The following is a 21,025-nucleotide window of genomic DNA, read 5'->3' as shown; positions in this document are numbered from 1 at the left end:
TTACCAATAAATTGTCCTAATCAGCTGATTGGTTAGTCTTTCTTCATTTTCTTTACCAATCAATTGACTAAAATTAGCTTGTTTGAATTTCCTATTTTGTAGTCTTCTTATTGAGTATATTTTCTTCTTTTTCTTTACCAATCAATTGACCAGAATTAGATTATTTAAATTTCCTATCTCGAAGTCCCCTGATTGGTTGGTTTTTCTTCCTTTTCTTTACCAATCAATTGACCAGAATCAGCTTATTTAAAATGCTTATTTCGTAATCCTCTGATTGGTTGAATTTTCTTTATCTTCACCAATCAATTGACCAAAATCAGCTTATTTAAAATGCTTATTTCGTTGTCCTCTGATTGGTTTTAACTTAATTTTCTTTACCAATCAATTGACAAGAATCAGCTTGTTTTAATTGCCTATTTCGTAGTCCTTTGATTGGTCTGTTTTCCTCTTCCTTTTCTTTACCAATCAATTGACCAGAATTAGATTATTGAAATTGTCTTTTTTTCTTTATCGGAACAGATGGATGCGTTCTGAAACATTTAGAAGGCTCCTGTTCACGTAAGCAGGTAATTAGGTATATTTATTAGCAGACCATTGTCGTTTCTTGTCCAGTGTAGGAAAAGGCCTCAGACATGACCTTATACATATCTGGGGTCTGGCCAGTTTTCATCTCCGCCCTGGCAGTACAGATAGGTCATGGTGGGCGAGTTTCTTCTGATCCCTCACAGCAAACCAACCTAGTGTGGATGGCCCTGACTAGTACAGCTTTGCTGATTATGGCGATACCTACTCAGAAAGTTATGATAATTATATTCCACCAGAACGGCAGGGCCTCCACTAGGTAGTTCTCATCCCACGGACATGAAACTATTCAAAGGACTCTCTCTCTCTCTCTCTCTCTCTCTCTCTCTCTCTCTCTCTCTCTCTCTCTCTCTCTCTCTCTGAATCTATCTAACAATCTCTCTATGTATCTCTCTCTATCTATCTATCTCTATCTATCTCTTCATCTATCTATCTCTATCTAGCTATCTCAAATTATTTTTTTTCTCTCTCTCTCTCTCTCTCTCTCTCTCTCTCTCTCTCTCTCTCTCTCTCAGATTCGTCACGTTTTTATCCAGCCTCAAAAGAAAGTGAAAATGACTGTCTGAGAGAAGCGAACATCTGCTGGAAGCAAATGCCTCGTCGGCGTGTCTTGGGGATTGGGAGGGGGGGGGGGGGGGGGAGAAAAGAGGGGGGGGGGGTGTTTAGGAGGTCCAGAGGAGAACCTGTTGATTAGGGGAAGGGGGTAGGGAGGGACTAGCCCCCACCTTCCCCTTCTCCCTCTCCCTCGTAGCTTTCTAAAAGATCTCCTTCTTCTCCTTGCATCTTGGGAGAGAAGAAGTTGCTTGGCTTGAATATCTGAAATAGGAACAGTTTGGCTTTGGTTGTTACCCAAATACTCTCTCTCTCTCTCTCTCTCTCTCTCTCTCTCTCTCTCCTGCTATTATTCATATCTGAAATAGGAACAGTTTGGCTTTGGTTGTTACCCAAATACTCTCTCTCTCTCTCTCTCTCTCTCTCTCTCTCTCTGCTATTATTCATATCTGAAATAGGAACAGTTTGGCTTTGGTTGTTACCCAAATACTCTCTCTCTCTCTCTCTCTCTCTCTCTCTCTCTCTCTCTCTCTCTCTCTCTCTCTCTGCTATTATTCATATCTGAAATAGGAACAGTTTGGCTTTGGTTGTTACCGAAATACTCTCTCTCTCTCTCTCTCTCTCTCTCTCTCTCTCTCCTCTCTCTCTCTCTCTGCTATTATTCATATCTGAAATAGGAACAGTTTGGCTTTGGTTGTTACCCAAACACACTCTCTCTCTCTCTCTCTCTCTCTCTCTCTCTCTCTCTCTCTCTCTCTCTCTCTCTCTCTCTGCTATTATTCATATCTGAAATAAGAACAGTTTTGCTTTGGTTGTTACCCAAACTCTCTCTCTCTCTCTCTCTCTCTCTCTCTCCTCTCTCTCTCTCTCTCTCTCTCTCTCTCTCTCTCTCTCTCTACTATTATTCATATCTGAAATAAGAAAAGTTTTGCTTTGGTTGTTACCCAAACTCTCTCTCTCTCTCTCTCTCTCTCTCTCTCTCTCTCTCTCTCTCTCTCTCTCTCTCTCTCTCTCTCATATCTGAAATAAGAATGGCTTCGCTTGTTACCCATACACACACTCTCTCTCTCTCTCTCTCTCTCTTCTCTCTCTCTCTCTCTCTCTCTCTCTCTCTCTCTCTCTCTCTCTCTCTCTTATGTTTTCAAACCTATTCTTAAGTGATTCTTTTTATCTTTCCTATCCCTGTTAATGATCATTTCACTTTTCATCTATTATGTATTTGTCTCCTTTTCTACCTTGCACTCTTACTTTATATCTTGATATGTTGTATTCGTTTGAAGTATGAATTGATATTTTTGTGTCATTGTATCTAAAATGTTTAGCTCAATATTTTGTCAGTCTAAATTAATAACCTTATGGATAGTGATTTTCAGTTTAACTTCTGTTCCTAAAATTCTAAGATTTGAACAAAACAAAATAATTTAAAAACTGAGCAAAAATCTTGAAATTTTCTAGATTTGAGCAATAATCTAAAACCTTTAAAGTTTTGAGCAAAAAAGGTGAAATTTTTAGGATTCGAACCAACAACTTAAAATTGTTAAAATTTGAACCAAAATCTTAATTTTTTGAAAGATTTGAACCCAGATTCTTAGAAATTTCAAGATTTTAAAAAGTATCTTGAAATTGATGAAATTTATAAAAAAAAAGGATCTTGAAATTTTCAATATTTTAGCAAAAATTTAAAAGTGCTCGATATATGTTTTAAGGCATATTGTTAAAGAAATTAAAAGTAATGTTATTTTTGTACACGGAAAGGTAATTAAAGGTCATATATTTATTAAGGTAAATACGCATGGGAAAGGTTGACCTTGATGTGATTATGAACATTAATTATTTTTCTAACCCTCTTAAGACAGTAAACAGAGAAAGCATCCGTTTCTACTCCACTGCAGGACAAGGGCCTCAGACATGGCCTTCTTCATATCTGGGTATCTAGTTAATCTACACCTTATTACAACAACAAATACATCTGTTTCTAGTCCACCGCAGGACAAAGGCCTCGGACATATCCTTATTCATGTCTGGGGTTTCTTTAGGACATTAAACAAAGAATATAGTTAATTTACACCTTATTACAACAACAAATGCAGACATTTCTAGTCCACTGCAGGACAAAGGCCTCAGACATGTCCTTATTCATGTCTGGGGTTTGTTTAAGATATTAAACAAAGAATATAGCTAATATACACCTGTTACAACAACAAATGCAGACATTTCTAGTCCACTGCAGGACAAAGGCCTCAGACATGTCCTTATTCATGTCTGGGGTTTGTTTAAGATATTAAACAAAGAATATAGCTAATATACACCTGTTACAACAACAAATGCAGACATTTCTAGTCCACTGCAGAACAAAGGCCTCAGACATGTCTATTATTCATGTCTGGGGTTTGTTTAAGATAAACAAAGAATATAGCTAATTTACACCTGTTACAACAACAAGTGCAGACATTTCTAGTCCACTGCAGGACAAAGGCCTCAGACATGTCCTTATTCATGTCTGGGGTTTGTTTAAGACATTAAGCAAAGAATATAGCTATTTTACACCTTATTACAAAAACAAATGCAGCCGTTTCTAGTCCACTGCAGGACAAAGGCCTCAGACATGTCCTTATTCATGTTTGGGGTTTGTTTGAGACATTAAACAAAGAATATAGCTAATTTACACCTTATTACAAAAACAAATGCAGCCGTTTCTAGTCCACTGCAGGACAAAGGCCTCAGACATGTCCTTATTCATGTTTGGGTTTGTTTAAGACATTAAACAAAGAATATAGCTAATTTACACCTTATTACAAAAACAAATGCAGCTGTTTCTAGTCCACTGCAGGACAAAGGCCTCAGACATGTCCTTATTCATGTTTGGGGTTTGTTTAAGACATTAAACAAAGAATATAGCTAATTTACACCTTATTACAAAACAAATGCAGCTGTTTCTACTCCACTGCAGGACAAAGGCCTCAGACATGTCCTTATTCATGTTTGGGGTTTGTTTAAGACATTAAATAAAGAATATAGCTAATTTACACCTGTTACAACCACAAATGCAGCCATTTCTAGTCTATTGCAGGACAAAGGCCTCAGACATGTCCTTATTCATGTCTGGGGTTTGTTTAAGACATTAAACATAGAATATAGCTAATTTACACCTTATTACAACAACAAATTCAGCCATTTCTAGTCCATTGCAGGACAAAGGCCTCAGACATGTCCTTATTCATGTTTAGGGTTTGTTTAAGACATTAAACATAGAATATAGCTAATTTACACCTGTTACAACAACAAATGCAGACATTTCTAGTCCACTGCAGGACAAAGGCCTCAGACATGTCCTTATTCATGTCTGAGGTTTGTTTAAGATATTAAACAAAGAATATAGCTAATTTACACCTTATTACAACAACAAATGCAGACATTTCTAGTCCACTGCAGGACAAAGGCCTCAGACATGTCCTTATTCATGTTGGGGTTTGTTTAAGAAATTAAACAAAGAATATAGCTAATTTACACCTGTTACAACAACAAATGCAGCCATTTCTAGTCCACTGCAGGACAAAGGCCTCAGACATGTCCTTATTAATGTCTGGGGTTTGTTTAAGAAAATAAACAAAGAATATAGCTAATTTACACCTGTTACAACAACAAATGCAGCCATTTCTAGTCCACTGAAGAACAAAAGCCTCAGACATGTCCTTATTCATGTCTGGGGTTTGTTTAAGACATTAAACATAGAATATAGCTAATTTACACCTTATTACAACAATAAATTCAGCTGTTTCTAGTCCACTGCAGGACAAAGGCCTCAGACATGTCCTTATTCATGTCTGATGTTTTCTTAAGACATTAAACAAACAATATAGCTAATTTACACCTGTTACAACAACGAATGCATCCGTGTCTAGTCCACCGCAGGACAAAGGCCTCAGACATGTCCTTATTCATGTCTGGGGTTTGTTTAAGACATTAAACAAAGAATATAGCTATTTTACACCTTATTACAACAACAAATGCAGCTGTTTCTAGTCCACTGCAGGACAAAGGCCTCAGACATGTCCTTATTCATGTTTGGGGTTTGGTTAAGACATTAAACAAAGAATATAGCTAATTTACACCTTATTACAACAACAAATGCAGCCATTTCTAGTCCACTGCAGGACAAAGGCCTCAGACATGTCCTTATTCATGTTTGGGGTTTGTTTAAGACATTAAATAAAGAATATAGCTAATTTACACCTTATTACAACAATAAATTCAGCTGTTTCTAGTCCACTGCAGGACAAAGGCCTCAGACATGTCCTTATTCATGTTTGGGGTTTGTTTAAGACATTAAACAAAGAATATAGCTAATTTACACCTTATTACAACAACAAATGCAACCATTTCTAGTCCACTGCAGGACAAAGGCCTCAGACATGTCCTTATTCATGTCTGGGGTTTGTTTAAGACATTAAACATAGAATATAGCTAATTTACACCTGTTACAACAACAAATGCAGACATTTCTAGTCCACTGCAGGAGAAAAGGCCTCAGACATGTCCTTATTCATGTCTAAGGTTTGTTTAAGACATTAAATAAAGAATATAGCTAATTTACACCTGTTACAACAACAAATGCAGACATTTCTAGTCCACTGCAGGAGAAAAGGCCTCAGACATGTCCTTATTCATGTCTAAGGTTTGTTTAAGATATTAAACAAAGAATATAGCTAATTTACACCTGTTACAACAACAGATGCAGACATTTCTAGTCCACTGCAGGAGAAAAGGCCTCAGACATGTTCTTATTCATGTCTGAGGTTTGTTTAAGAAATTAAACAAAGAATATAGCTAATTTACACCTGTTACAACAACAAATACCGCCATTTCTAGTCCACTGCAGGACAAAGGCCTCAGACATGTCCTTATTCATGTCTGGGGTTTGTTTAAGAAATTAAACAAAGAATATAGCTAATTTACACCTTACTACAACAACAAATGCAGCCATTTCTAGTCCACTGCAGGACAAAGGCCTCAGACATGCCCTTATTCATGTCTGGGGTTTGTTTAAGACATTAAATAAAGAATATAGCTAATTTACACCTGTAACAACAACAAATGCAGCCATTTCTAGTCCACTGCAGGACAAAGGCCTCAGACATGTCCTTATTCATGTTGGGGTTTGTTTAAGACATTAAACAAAGAATATAGCTAATTTACACCTGTTACAACAACAAATGCTGCCATTTCCAGTCCACTGCAGGACAAAGGCCTCAGACATGTCCTTATTCATGTTTGGGGTTTGTTTAAGACATTAAACAAATATTAAACAAAGAATATAGCTAATTTACACCTGTTACAGCAACAAATGCAGACATTTCTAGTCCACTGCAGGACAAAGGCCTCAGACATGTCCTTATTCATGTCTGAGGTTTGTTTAAGATATTAAACAAAGAATATAGCTAATTTACACCTGTTACAGCAACAAATGCAGCCATTTCTAGTCCACTGCAGGACAAAGGCCTCAGACATGTCCTTATTCATGTTTGGGGTTTGTTTAAGACTTTAAATAAAGAATATAGCTAATTTACACCTTATTACAACAACAAATGCGGCCATTTCCAGTCCACTGCAGGACAAAGGCCTCAGACATGTCCTTATTCATGTTTGGGGTTTGTTTAAGACATTAAACAAAGAATATAGCTAATTTACACCTTATTACAACAACAAATGCAGCCATTTCTAGTCACTGCAGGACAAAGGCCAGACATGTCCTTATTCATGTCTGGGGTTTGTTTAAGACATTAAACATAGAATATAGCTAATTTACACCTGTTACAACAACAAATGCATCCGTTTCTAGTCCTGCAGGACAAAGGCCTCAGACATGTCCTTATTCATGTCTGGGGTTTGTTTAAGACATTAAACAAAGAATATAGCTAATTTACACCTATTACAACAACAAATGCAGCCGTTTCTAGTACACTGCAGGACAAAGGCCTCAGACATGTCCTTATTCATGTCTGGGATTTGTTTAAGAAATTAAACAAAGAATATAGCTAATTTACACCTGTTACAACAACAATTGCAGCCGTTTCTAGTCCACTGCAGGACAAAGGCCTTAGACATGTCCTTATTCATGTCTGGGGTTTGTTTAAGACATTAAACAAACAATATAGCTAATTTACACCTGTTACAACAACAAATGCAGCCTTTCTAGTTCACTGCAGGACAAAGGCCTCAGACATGTCCTTATTCATGTCTGGGGTTTGTTTAAGACATTAAACAAAGAATATAGCTAATTTACACCTGTTACAACAACAAATGCCGCCATTTCTAGTCAACTGCACGGCAAAGGCCTTAGACATGTCCTTATTCATGTCTGGGGTTTGTTTAAGACATTAAATAAAGAATATACGTAATTTACACCTGTTAAACAACAAATGCAGACATTTCTAGTCCACTGCAGGACAAAGGCCTCAGACATGTCCTTATTCGTGTCTGGGGTTTGTTTAAGAAATTAAACAAAGAATATAGCTAATTTACACCTGTTACAACAACAATTGCATCCATTTCTAGTCCATTGCAGGACAAAGTCCTCAGACATGTCCTTATTCATGTCTGGGGTTTGTTTAAGACATTAAACAAAGAATATAGCTAATTTACACCATATTACAACAACAAATGCAGCCGTTTCTAGTACACTGCAGGACAAAGGCCTCAGACATGTCTTTATTCCTGTCTGGGATTTGTTTAAGAAATTAAACAAAGAATATAGCTAATTTACACCTGTTACAACAACAATTGCAGCCGTTTCTAGTCCACTGCAGGACAAAGGCCTCAGACATGTCCTTATTCATGTCTGGGGTTTGTTTAAGACATTAAACAAAGAATATAGCTAATTCACACCTGTTACAACAGCAAATGCAGATGTTTCTAGTCCACTGCTGGACAAAGTTCTCAGACATGTCCTTATTCATGTCAGGGGTTTGTTTAAGACATTAAACAAAGAATATAGCTAATTTACACCTGTTACAACAAAAATGCAGGCATTTCTAGTCCACTGCAGGACAAAGGCCTCAGACATGTCCTTATTCATGTCTGGGGTTTGTTTAAGACATTAAACAAAGATTAAACAAAGAATATAGCTAATTTACACCTGTTACAACAATAAATGCAGACATTTCTAGTCAACTGCAGGACAAAGGCCTCAGACATGTCCTTATTCCTGCCTGGGATTTGTTTTAGAGATTAAACAAAGAATATAGCTAATTTACACCTGTTACAACAACAAATGCAGCCGTTTCTAGTCCACTGCAGGACAAAGGCCTCAGACATGTCCTTATTCATATCTGGGGTTTGTTTAAGACATTAAACAAAGAATATAGCTAATTTACAACTGTTACAACAACAAATGCAGACGTTTCTAGTCCACTGCAGGACAAAGGCCTCAGACATGTCCTTATTAATGTCTGGGGTTTGTTTAAGACATTAAACGAAGAATATAGCTAATTTACACCTGTTACAACAAAAAATGCAGTCATTTCTAGTCCACTGCAGGACAAAGGCCTCAGACATGTCCTTATTCATGTCTGGGGTTTAAGACATTAAATAAAGAATATAGCTAATTTACACCTGTTACAACAACAAATGCCGCCATTTCTAGTCCATTGCAGAGCAAAGGCCTCAGACATGTCCTTATTCATGTCTGATGTTTTTTTAAGACATTAACAAACAATAATGCTAATTTACACTGTTACAACAACAAATGCATTCGTTTCTAGTCCACCACAGGACAAAGGCCTCAGACATGTCCTTATTCATGTCTGGGGTTTGTTTAAGACATTAAACAAAGAATATAGCTAATTTACACCTGTTACAACAACAAATGCGGACATTTCTAGTCCACTGCAGATCGAAGGCCTCAGACATGTCCTTATTCATGTCTGGGGTTTGTTTAAGACATTAAACAAAGAATATAGCTAATTTACACCTGTTACAACAACAAATGCGGACATTTCTAGTCCACTGCAGATCGAAGGCCTCAGACATGTCCTTATTCATGTCTGGGGTTTGTTTAAGACATTAAACAAAGAATATAGCTAATTTACACCTGTTACAACAACAAATGCGGACATTTCTAGTCCACTGCAGATCGAAGGCCTCAGACATGTCCTTATTCATGTCTGGGGTTTGTTTAAGACATTAAACAAAGAATATAGCTAATTTACACCTGTTACAACAACAAATGCGGACATTTCTAGTCCACTGCAGATCGAAGGCCTCAGACATGTCCTTATTCATGTCTGGGGTTTGTTTAAGACATTAAACAAAGAATATAGCTAATTTACACCTGTTACAACAACAAATGCGGACATTTCTAGTCCACTGCAGATCGAAGGCCTCAGACATGTCCTTATTCATGTCTGGGGTTTGTTTAAGACATTAAACAAAGAATATAGCTAATTTACACCTGTTACAACAACAAATGCAGCCTTTTCTAGTCCACTGCAGGACAAAGGCCTCAGACATGTCCTTATTCATGTCTGGGGTTTGTTTAAGACATTAAACAAAGAATATTGCTAATTTATACCTGTTACAACAACAAATGCAGCCTTTTCTAGTCCACTGCAGGACAAAGGCCTCAGACATGTCCTTATTCATGTCTGGGGTTTGTTTAAGACATTAAACAAAGAATATTGCTAATTTATACCTGTTACAACAACAAATGCAGCCTTTTCTAGTCCACTGCAGGACAAAGGCCTCAGACATGTCCTTATTCATGTCTGGGGTTTGTTTAAGACATTAAACAAAGAATATAGCTAATTTACACCTGTTACAACAACAAATGCCGCCATTTCTAGTCCACTGCACGGCAAAGGCCTCAGACATGTCCTTATTCATGTCTGGGGTTTGTTTAAGACATTAAACAAAGAATATAGCTAATTTATACCTGTTACAACAACAAATGCAGCCTTTTCTAGTCCACTGCAGGACAAAGGCCTCAGACATGTCCTTATTCATGTCTGGGGTTTGTTTAAGACATTAAACAAAGAATATAGCTAATTTACACCTGTTACAACAACAAATGCCGCCATTTCTAGTCCACTGCACGGCAAAGGCCTTAGACATGTCCTTATTCATGTCTGGGGTTTGTTTAAGACATTAAACAAAGAATATAGCTAATTTATACCTGTTACAAAAACAAATGCAGCCTTTTCTAGTCCACTGCAGGACAAAGGCCTCAGACATGTCCTTATTCATGTCTGGGGTTTGTTTAAGACATTAAACAAAGAATATAGCTAATTTACACCTGTTACAACAACAAATACCGCCATTTCTAGTCCACTGCAAGGCAAAGGCCTTAGACATGTCCTTATTCATGTCTGGGGTTTGTTTAAGACATTAAACAAAGAATATAGCTAATTTACACCTGTTAAACAACAAATGCAGACATTTCTAGTCCATTGCAAGGACAAAGGCCTCAGACATGTCCTTATTCATGTCTGGGGTTTGTTTAAGACATTAAACAAAGAATATAGCTAATTTACACCTGTTGCAACAACAAATGCATCTTTCTAGTCCACCGCAGGACAAAGGCCTCAGACATGTCTTATTCATGTCTGGGGTTTGTTTAAGACATTAAACATAGAATATAGCTAATTTACACCTTATTAAAACAACAAATGCCGGCATTTCTAGTCCACTGCAGGACAAAGGCCTCAGACATGTTCTTATTCATGTCTGGGGTTTGTTTAAGACATTAAATAAAGAATATAGCTAATTTACACCTTATTACAACAACAAATGCAGCCATTTCTAGTTCCATGCAGGACAAAGGCCTCAGACATGTTTTATTCATGTCTGGGGTTTGTTTCAAGACATTAAACAAAGAATATAGCTAATTTACACCTTATTACAACAACAAATGCAGCCATTTCTAGTTCCACTGCAGGACAAAGGCCTCAGACATGTCCTTATTCATGTCTGGGGTTTGTTTAAGAAACTTAAACAAAGAATATAGCTAATTTACACCTTATTACAACAACAAATGCAGGCCGTTTCTAGTCCACTACAGGACAAAGGCCTCAGACATGTCCTTATTCATGTCTGGGGTTTGTTTAAGAAATTAAACAAAGAATATAGCTAATTTACACCTGTTATAACAACAAATGCAGCCGTTTCTAGTCCACTGCAGGACAAAGGCCTCAGACATGTCCTTATTCATGTCTGGGGTTTGTTTAAGACATTAAACAAAGAATATAGCTAATTTACACCTGTTAAACAACAAATGCAGCATTTCTAGTCCACTGCAGGACAAAGGCCTCAGACATGTCCTTATTCATGTCTGGGGTTTGTTTAAGATATTAAAGAAAGAATATAGCTAATTTACACCTGTTACAACAACAAATGCAGCTGTTTCTAGTTCCACTGCAGGACAAAGGCCTCAGACGTGTCCTTTATTCATGTCTGGGGTTTGTTTAAGAAATTAACAAAGAATATAGCTAATTTACACCTGTTACAACAACAAATGCAGCCGTTTCTAGTCCACTGCAGGACAAAGCCTCAGACGTGTCCTTATTCATGTCTGGGGTTTGTTTAAGAAATTAAACAAAGAATATAGCTAATTTACACCTTATTACAACAACAAATGCAGCCGTTTCTAGTCCACTACAGGACAAAGTCCTCAGACATGTCCTTATTCATGTCTGGGGTTTGTTTAAGACATTAAATAAAGAATATAGCTAATTTACACCTTATTACAACAACAAATGCAGCCATTTCTAGTCCATTGCAGGACAAAGGCCTCAGACATGTCCTTATTCATGTCTGCAGTTTGTTTAAGACATTAAACAAAGAATATAGCTAATTTACACCTTTATTACAACAACAAATGCAGCCGTTTCTAGTACTGCAGGACAAAGGCCTCAGACATGTCCTTATTCATGTGTAGGGTTTGTTTAAGACATTAAACATAGAATATAGCTAATTTACACCTTATTACAACAACAAATGCAGCTGTTTCTAGTTCACTGCAGGACAAAGGCCTCAGACGTGTCCTTATTCATATGTGGGGTTTGTTTAAGAAAATAATAAAGAATATAGCTAATTTACACCTTATTACAACAACAAATGCAGCTATTTCTAGTTCATTGCAGGACAAAGGCCTCAGACATGTCCTTATTCATGTCTGGGGTTTGTTTAAGACAATAAATAAAGAATGTAGCTAATTTACACCTTATTACAACAACAAATGCAGCCGTTTCTAGTCCACTGCAGGACTAATTCCTCAGACATGTCCTTATTCATGTCTGAGGTTTGTTTAAGACATTAATTAAAGAATGTAGCTAATTTACACCTTATTACAACAACAAATGCAGCCATTTCTAGTTCCACTGCAGGAAAAAGGCTTCAGACATGTCCTTTTTCATGTCTGTGGTTTGTTTAAGATGATAAACAAAGAATATAGCTAATTTACACCTTATTACAACAAGAAATGCAGCTGTTTCTAGTCCACTGCAGGAAAAAGGCCTCAGACATGTCCTTTTTCATGTCTGGGGTTTGTTTAAGATATTAAACAAAGAATTATAGCTAATTTACACTGTTACAACAACAAATGCAGCCGTTTCTAGTCCACTGCAGGACAAAGGCCTCAGACATGTCTTTATTCATGTCTGGGGTTTGTTTAAGACATTAAACAAAGAATATAGCTAATTTACACCTGTTACAACAAGAAATGCAGCCGTTTCTAGTCCACTGCTGGACAAAGTCTTCAGACATGTCCTTATACATGTTTGGTTTTCGTTTAAGACATTGAACAAAGAATATAGCTAATTTACACCTGTTACAACAAGAAATGCAGACATTTTTAGTCCACTGCAGGACAAAGCCCTCCGACATGTCCTTATTTATGTCTGGGGTTTGTTTAAGACATTAAGCAAGGAATATAGCTAATTTACACCTGTTTCAACAACAAATGCAGGCATTTCTAGTCCACTGCAGGACAGAGGCCTCAGACATGTCCATATTCAGGTCAGGTTTGTTTAAGAAATTAAACAAAGAATATAGCTAATTTACACCTTATTACAACAACAATTGCAGCTGTTTCTAGTCCACTGCAGGACAAAGGCCTCAGACATGTCCTTATTCATGTCTGGGGTTTGTTTAAGACATTAAACAAAGCATATAGCTAATTTACACCTGTTACAACAACAAATGCAGCCATTTCTAGTCCACTACAGGACAAAGGCCTCAGACATATCCTTATAATTGGGGTTTGTTTAAGAAATTAAACAAAGAGTATAGCTAATTTACACCTTACTACAACAACAAATGCAGCTGTTTCTAGTCCACTGCAGGACAAAGGCCTCAGACATGTCCTTATTCATGTCTGGGGTTTGTTTAAGAAATTAAACAAAGAATATAGCTAATTTACACCTGTTACAACAACAAATGCAGCCGTTTCTAGTCCACTGCAGGACAAAGTCCTCAGACATGTCCTTATTCATGTTTTGGGTTTGTTTAAGACATTAAACAAAGAATATAGCTAATTTACACCTGTTACAACAACAAATGCAGCCGTTTCTAGTCCACTGCAGGACAAAGGCCTCAGACATGTCCTTATTCATGTCTGGGGTTTGTTTAAGAAATTAAACAAAGAATATAGTTAATTTACACCTGTTACAACAACAAATGCAGCTGTTTCTAGTCCACTGCAGGACAAAGGCCTCAGACATGTCTTTATTCATGTCTTGGGTTTGTTTAAGACATTAAACAAAGAATATAGCTAATTTACACCTGTTACAACAACAAATGCAGCTGTTTCTAGTCCACTGCAGGACAAAGGCCTCAGACATGTCCTTATTCATGTCTGGGGTTTGTTTAAGACATTAAACAAAGAATATAGTTAATTTACACCTGTTACAACAACAAATGCAGCCGTTTCTAGTCCACTGCAGGACAAAGGCCTCAGACATGTCCTTATTCATGTCTGGGGTTTGTTTAAGAAATTAAACAAAGAATATAGTTAATTTACACCTGTTACAACAACAAATGCAGCTGTTTCTAGTCCACTGCAGGACAAAGGCCTCAGACATGTCCTTATTCATGTCTGGGGTTTGTTTAAGACATTAAATAAAGAATATAACTAATTTACACTTGTTAAAACAACAAATGCAGCCATTTCCAGTCCACTGCAGGACAAAGGCCTCAGACATGTCCTTATTCATGTCTGGGGTTTGTTTAAGACATTAAATAAAGAATATAACTAATTTACACTTGTTAAAACAACAAATGCAGCCATTTCCAGTCCACTGCTGGACAAAGGCTTCAGACATGTCCTTATTCATGATTGGGGTTTGTTTAAGAAATTAAACAAATAATATAGCTAATTTACACCTGTTACAACAAATGCAGCCATTTCTAGTCCACTACAGGACAAAGTCCTCAGACATGTCTTTATTCATGTCTTGGGTTTGTTTCAGACATTAAACAAAGAATACAGCTAATTTACACCTGTTACAACAACAAATGCAGCCGTTTCTAGTCCACTGCAGGACAAAGGCCTCAGACATGTCCTTATTCATGTCTGGGGTTTGTTTAAGAAATTAAACAAATAATATAGCTAATTTACACCCTTTACAACAACAAATGCAGCCGTTTCTAGTCCACTGCAGGACAAAGGCCTCAGACATGTCTTTATTCATGTCTGAGGTTTGTTTAAGACATTAAATAAAGAATATGGCTAATTTACACCTGTTACAACAACAAATGCAGCCATTTCTAGTCCACTGCATGACAAAGGCTTCAGATATGTCCTTTTCATGTCTGGGGTTTGTTTAAGACATTAAACAAAGAATATAGCTAATTTACACCTGTTACAACAAGAAATGCAGACATTTTTAGTCCACTGCAGGACAAAGCCCTCCGACATGTCCTTATTCATGTCTTGGGTTTGTTTAAGACATTAAACAAAGAATATAGCTAATTTACACCTGTTACAACAACAAATGCAGCCGTTTCTAGTCCACTGCAGGACAAAGGCCTCAGACATGTCCTTATTCATGTCTGGGGTTTGTTTAAGAAATTAAACAAAGAATATAGCTAATTTACACCTGTTACAACAACAAATGCAGCTGTTTCTAGTCCACTGCAGGACAAAGGCCTCAGACATGTCTTTATTCATGTCTTGGGTTTGTTTAAGACATTAAACAAAGAATATAGCTAATTTACACCTGTTACAACAACAAATGCAGCCATTTCTAGTCCACTGCAGGACAAAGGCCTCAGACATGTCCTTATTCCTGTCTGGGGTTTGTTTAAGACATTAAACAAAGAATATAGCTAATTTACACCTGTTACAACAACAAATGCAGACATTTCTAGTCCACTGCAGGACAAAGGCCTCAGACATGTCCTTATTCATGTCTGGGGTTTGTTTAAAACATTAAACAAAGAATATAGCTAATTTACACCTGTTACAACAACAAATGCAGACATTTCTAGTCCACTGCAGGACAAAGGCCTCAGACATGTCCTTATTCATGTCTGGGGTTTGTTTAAGACATTAAATAAAGAATATAGCTAATTTACACCTCATTACAACAACAAATGCAGCCGTTTCTAGTCCACTGCAGGACTAATTCCTCAGACATGTCCTTATTCATGTCTGAGGTTTGTTTAAGACATTAAACATAGAATATAGCTAATTTACGCCTGTCACAACAACAAACGCAACCGTTTCTAGTTCACTGCAGGACAAAGGCCTCAGACGTGTCCTTATTCATGTCTGGGGTTTGTTTAAGACATTAAATAAAGAATGTAGCTAATTTACACCTTATTACTACAACAAATGCAGCCATTTCTATTCCACTGCAGGACTAATTCCTCAGACATGTCCTTATTCATGTCTGAGGTTTGTTTAAGACATTAAACATAGAATATAGCTAATTTACGCCTGTCACAACAACAAACGCAACCGTTTCTAGTTCACTGCAGGACAAAGGCTTCAGACATGTCCTTTTTCATGTCTGGGGTTTGTTTAAGATATTAAACAAAGAATATAGCTAATTTACACCTTATTACAACAACAAATGCAGCCATTTCTAGTCCACTGCAGGAAAAAGGCCTCAGACATGTCCTTTTTCATGTCTGGGGTTTGTTTAAGATATTAAACAAAGATTATAGCTAATTTACACCTATTACAACAACAATTGCAGCCATTTCTAGTCCACTGCAGGACAAAGGCTTCAGACATGTCCTTTTTCATGTCTGGGTTTTTTTTAAGATATTAAACAAAGAATATAGCTAATTTACACCTGTTACAACAACAAATGCAGCCGTTTCTAGTCCACTGCAGGACAAAGGCCTCAGACATGTCTTTATTCATGTCTGGGGTTTGTTTAAGACATTAAACAAAGAATATAGCTAATTTACACCTGTTACAACAAGAAATGCAGACATTTTTAGTCCACTGCAGGACAAAGGCCTCAGACATGTCCTTATTCATGTCTGGGGTTTGTTTAAGACATTAAGCAAGGAATATAGCTAATTTACACCTGTTTCAACAACAAATGCAGGCATTTCTAGTCCACTGCAGGACAAAAGCCTCAGACATGTCCGTATTCATGTCAGGTTTGTTTAAGAAATTAAACAAAGAATATAGCTAATTTACACCTGTTACAACAACAAATGCCGCCATTTCTAGTCCACTGCAAGACAAAGGCCTCAGACATGTCCTTATTCATGTTTGGTTTTCGTTTAAGACATTGAATAAAGAATATAGCTAATTTACACCTGTTATAACAACAAATGCAAACATTTCTAGTCCACTGCAGGATAAAGGCCTCAGACATGTCCTTATTCATGTGTGGGGTTTGTTTAAGACATTAAACAAAATGATATTGCTAATATGCACCTGTTACAACAACAAATGCAGCCGTTTCTAGTCCACTGCAGGACAAAGGCCTCAGACATGTCCTTATTCATGTCTGGGGTTTGTTCAAGACATTAAACAAAGATTATAGCTAATTTACACCTGTTACAACAACAAATGCAGCCATTTCTAGTCCACTGCTGGACAAAGGCCTCAGACATGTCCTTATTCATGTCTGGGGTTTGTTTAAGAAATTAAACAAAGTATATAGCTAATATGCACCTGTTACAACAACAAATGCAGCCATTTCTAGTCCACTGCTGGACAAAGGCCTCAGACATGTCCTTATTCATGTCTGGGGTTTGTTTAAGAAATTAAACAAAGTATATAGCTAATTTACACCTGTTACAACAACAAATGCAGCCATTTCTAGTCCACTGCTGGACAAAGGCCTCAGACATGTCCTTATTCATGTCTGGGGTTTGTTTAAGAAATTAAACAAAGTATATAGCTAATATGCACCTGTTACAACAACAAATGCAGCCGTTTCTAGTCCACTGCTGGACAAAGGCCTCAGACATGTCCTTATTCATGTCTGGGGTTTGTTTAAGACATTAAACAAAGAATATAACTAATTTACACCTGTTAAAACAACAAATGCAGCTATTTCTAGTCTACTGCTGGACAAAGGCCTCAGACTTGTCCTTATTCATGTCTGGGGTTTGTTTAAGAAATTAAACAAAGTATATAGCTAATTTACACCTGTTACAACAACAAATGCAGCCGTTTCTAGTCCACTGCAGGACAAAGTCCTCAGACATGTCTTTATTCATGTCTTGGGTTTGTTTAAGACATTAAACAAAGAATATAGCTAATTTACACCTGTTACAACAACAAATGCAGCCGTTTCTAGTCCACTGCAGGACAAAGGCCTCAGACATGTCCTTATTCATGTCTGGGGTTTGTTTAAGAAATTAAACAAAGAATATAGCTAATTTACACCTGTTACAACAACAAATGCAGCCGTTTCTAGTCCACTGCAGGACAAAGGCCTCAGACATGTCTTTATTCATGTCTTGGGTTTGTTTAAGACATTAAATAAAGAATATGGCTAATTTACACCTGTTACAACAACAAATGCAGCCATTTCTAGTCCACTGCAGGACAAAGGCCTCAGACATGTTCTTATTCATGTTTGGGGTTTGTTTAAGACATTAAACAAATAATATAGCTAATTTACACCTGTTACAACAACAAAGGCTGCCGTGTCTAGTCCACTGTAGGGCAAAGGCCTCAGGCATGTCCTTCTTCATGTCTGAGGTTTGTTTAAGACATTAAACAAAGAATATAGCTAATTTACACCTTATTATAACAACAAATGCAGCCCTTTCTATTCCATTGCAGGACAAAGGCCTCAGACATGTCTTCATTCATGTCTGGGGTTTGTTTAAGAAATTAAACAAAGAATATAGCTAATATACAACTTATTACAATAACAAATGCGGCTCTGTCTTGTCCACTGCAGGACAAAGGCCTCAGACATATCCTTATTCATGTCTGGTGTTGGCCAATTTTTATCACCACACGCCACTGCGAGTTGCCTATTGTAGGAGACTTCAGCCTAATAGCTCACAGAGAACCAACCAGTATGGGTGGCCCTGACTTTTTCTTCAATAATATTTTTTATATTGTTTATATATATGGTCAAATTATTTTGTTTGTTGAATGTCTTTGGGTATTTTATATATTTTCATTTATATTCGAGATCCTTTGCATTTTTTATTTTACTTGTGAGATCTTTTGCATATTTCCTTTTATTTTCGAGATCTTTTTTCATTTCACGTTCGAGATCTTTTGCATTCTTCATTTTACTTTCGTGATCTTTTGCATTTTTCCTTTTATTTTCGAGATCTTTCGCGCTTTTTCATTTTATTTTAGAGATATTTGATATATTTCATTTTTCTATTGATGTATTTTGCATTTTTTCCTTTTCCTTGTTAGAGAACTTTTCCCTTTTTCGTTTTCATTTCCTGAGCTTTGGCATTTTTCATTTTACTTTTAATGTATTTCGCGTATTTCATTTTACTTTCGAGATCCTTTGCATTTTTTCATTTTACTTTATAGATCCTTTGCATTTTTAATGTTGCTTACGAGATCATTTGCATTTTTAATTTTACTTTCCAGATCCTTTGCATTTTTTATTTTACTTTCGAGATCCTTTGCAATTTTTATTTTACTTTCGAGATCATTTTAATTTTTTATTTTACTTTCGAGATCCTTTGCAATTTTTATTTTACTTTCGAGATCCTTTGCTATTTTCGTTTTACTTTCGAGATCCTTTGCTATTTTTATTTTACTTTCGAGATCCTTAGCATTTTTTATTTTACTTGCGAGATCCTTTGCAATTTTTATTTTAATTTCGAGATCCTTTGCAATTTTTATTTTAGTTTCGAGATCCTTTGCTATTTTTATTTTACTTTCGAGATCCTTTGCAATTTTTATTTTGCTTTCGAGATCCTTTGCATTTTTTATTTTGCTTTCGAGATCCTTTGCAATTTTTATTTTGCTTTCGAGATCCTTTGCATTTTTAATTTTACTTTCGAGACCCTTTTTATTTTTTATTTTACTTTCGAGTTCCTTTGCATTTTTTATTTTACTTTCGAGATCCTTTGCAATTTTTATTTTACTTTCGAGATCCTTTTTATTTTTTATTTTACTTTCGAGATCCTTTGCATTTTTTATTTTACTTTCGAGATCCTTTGCAATTTTTATTTTACTTTCGAGATCCTTTTTATTTTTTATTTTACTTTCGAGATCCTTTGCATTTTTTATTTTACTTTCGAGACCATTTGCATTTTTTATTTTACTTTCGAGATCCTTTGCATTTTTATTTTACTTTCGAGATCCTTTGCATTTTTTATTTTACTTTCGAGATCCTTTGCATTTTTATTTTACTTTCGAGATCCTTTGCCATTTTTATTTTACTTTCGAGATCCTTTTTATTTTTTTATTTTACTTTCGAGATCCTTTGCATTTTTTATTTTACTTTCGAGATCCTTTGCATTTTTTATTTTACTTTCGAGATCCTTTTTATTTTTTATTTTACTTTCGAGATCCTTTGCATTTTTTATTTTACTTTCGAGATCCTTTGCAATTTTTATTTTACTTTCGAGATCCTTTTTATTTTTTATTTTACTTTCGAGATCCTTTGCATATTTTATTTTACTTTCGAGACCATTTGCATTTTTTATTTTACTTTCAAGATCCTTTGCATTTTTATTTTACTTTCGAGATCCTTTGCATTTTTTATTTTACTTTCGAGATCCTTTTTATTTTTTATTTTACTTTCGAGATCCTTTGCATTTTTTATTTACTTTCGAGATCCTTTGCATTTTTATTTTACTTTCGAGATCCTTTGCAATTTTTATTTTACTTTCGAGATCCTTTTTATTTTTTTATTTTACTTTCGAGATCCTTTGCATTTTTTATTTTACTTTCGAGACCATTTGCATTTTTTATTTTACTTTCGAGATCGTTTGCCTTTTTTATTTTACTTTCGAGATCCTTTGCATTTTTTATTTTACTTTTGAGATCCTTTGCATTTTTTGTTTTACTTTCGAGATCCTTTGCAATTTTTATTTTACTTTCGAGATCCTTTTTATTTTTTATTTTACTTTCGAGATCCTTTGCATTTTTATTTTACTTTCGAGATCCTTTGCATTTTTATTTTACTTTCGAGATCCTTTGCATTTTTTATTTTACTTTCGAGATCCTTTGCATTTTTATTTTACTTTCGAGATCCTTTGTATTTTTTTCTTTTTATTTCCAAATATTTTGCCTATTCAATTATACTTTTCATGTCTGTAGCGTATTTCATTTTACCTTTAAGACTGATAATTATGTTATTAGTGTTTTGTGCACATCAAATACGTGTGCATATCTATCTAAAGTTTTACCCGTCAATTTTGACGGGTTGCGTACACTAGTAACATACGTTTTACATTATTATTATTATTATTATCAATTTTGCTATCATTATTA

At 35.8% G+C, this 21,025-nt stretch overlaps 1 protein-coding gene across 1 annotated transcript in view; it reads right to left on the bottom strand.

Annotated features, from left to right (window-relative positions):
* Positions 1 to 694: 694 nt before the first annotated feature.
* LOC137633090 (NT-3 growth factor receptor-like) overlaps positions 695 to 21,025 on the bottom strand; it is a 165,143-nt gene continuing 144,812 nt past the window's right edge. Inside the window, exons 18-19 of the mRNA XM_068365251.1 lie at positions 1,308 to 1,398; positions 695 to 786 (exon numbers count right to left, since the gene is read on the bottom strand). Coding sequence (XP_068221352.1) covers positions 695 to 786; positions 1,308 to 1,398 — 183 coding nt within the window. The remainder of the gene's footprint in view (positions 787 to 1,307; positions 1,399 to 21,025) is intronic.

The sequence above is a fragment of the Palaemon carinicauda genome, chromosome 42 (assembly GCF_036898095.1).
Source record: "Palaemon carinicauda isolate YSFRI2023 chromosome 42, ASM3689809v2, whole genome shotgun sequence".
NCBI lineage: Eukaryota > Metazoa > Arthropoda > Malacostraca > Decapoda > Palaemonidae > Palaemon > Palaemon carinicauda.
Note: the sequence above shows the minus strand (reverse complement) of the source record. Positions and strands in the feature narration are given on the sequence as shown.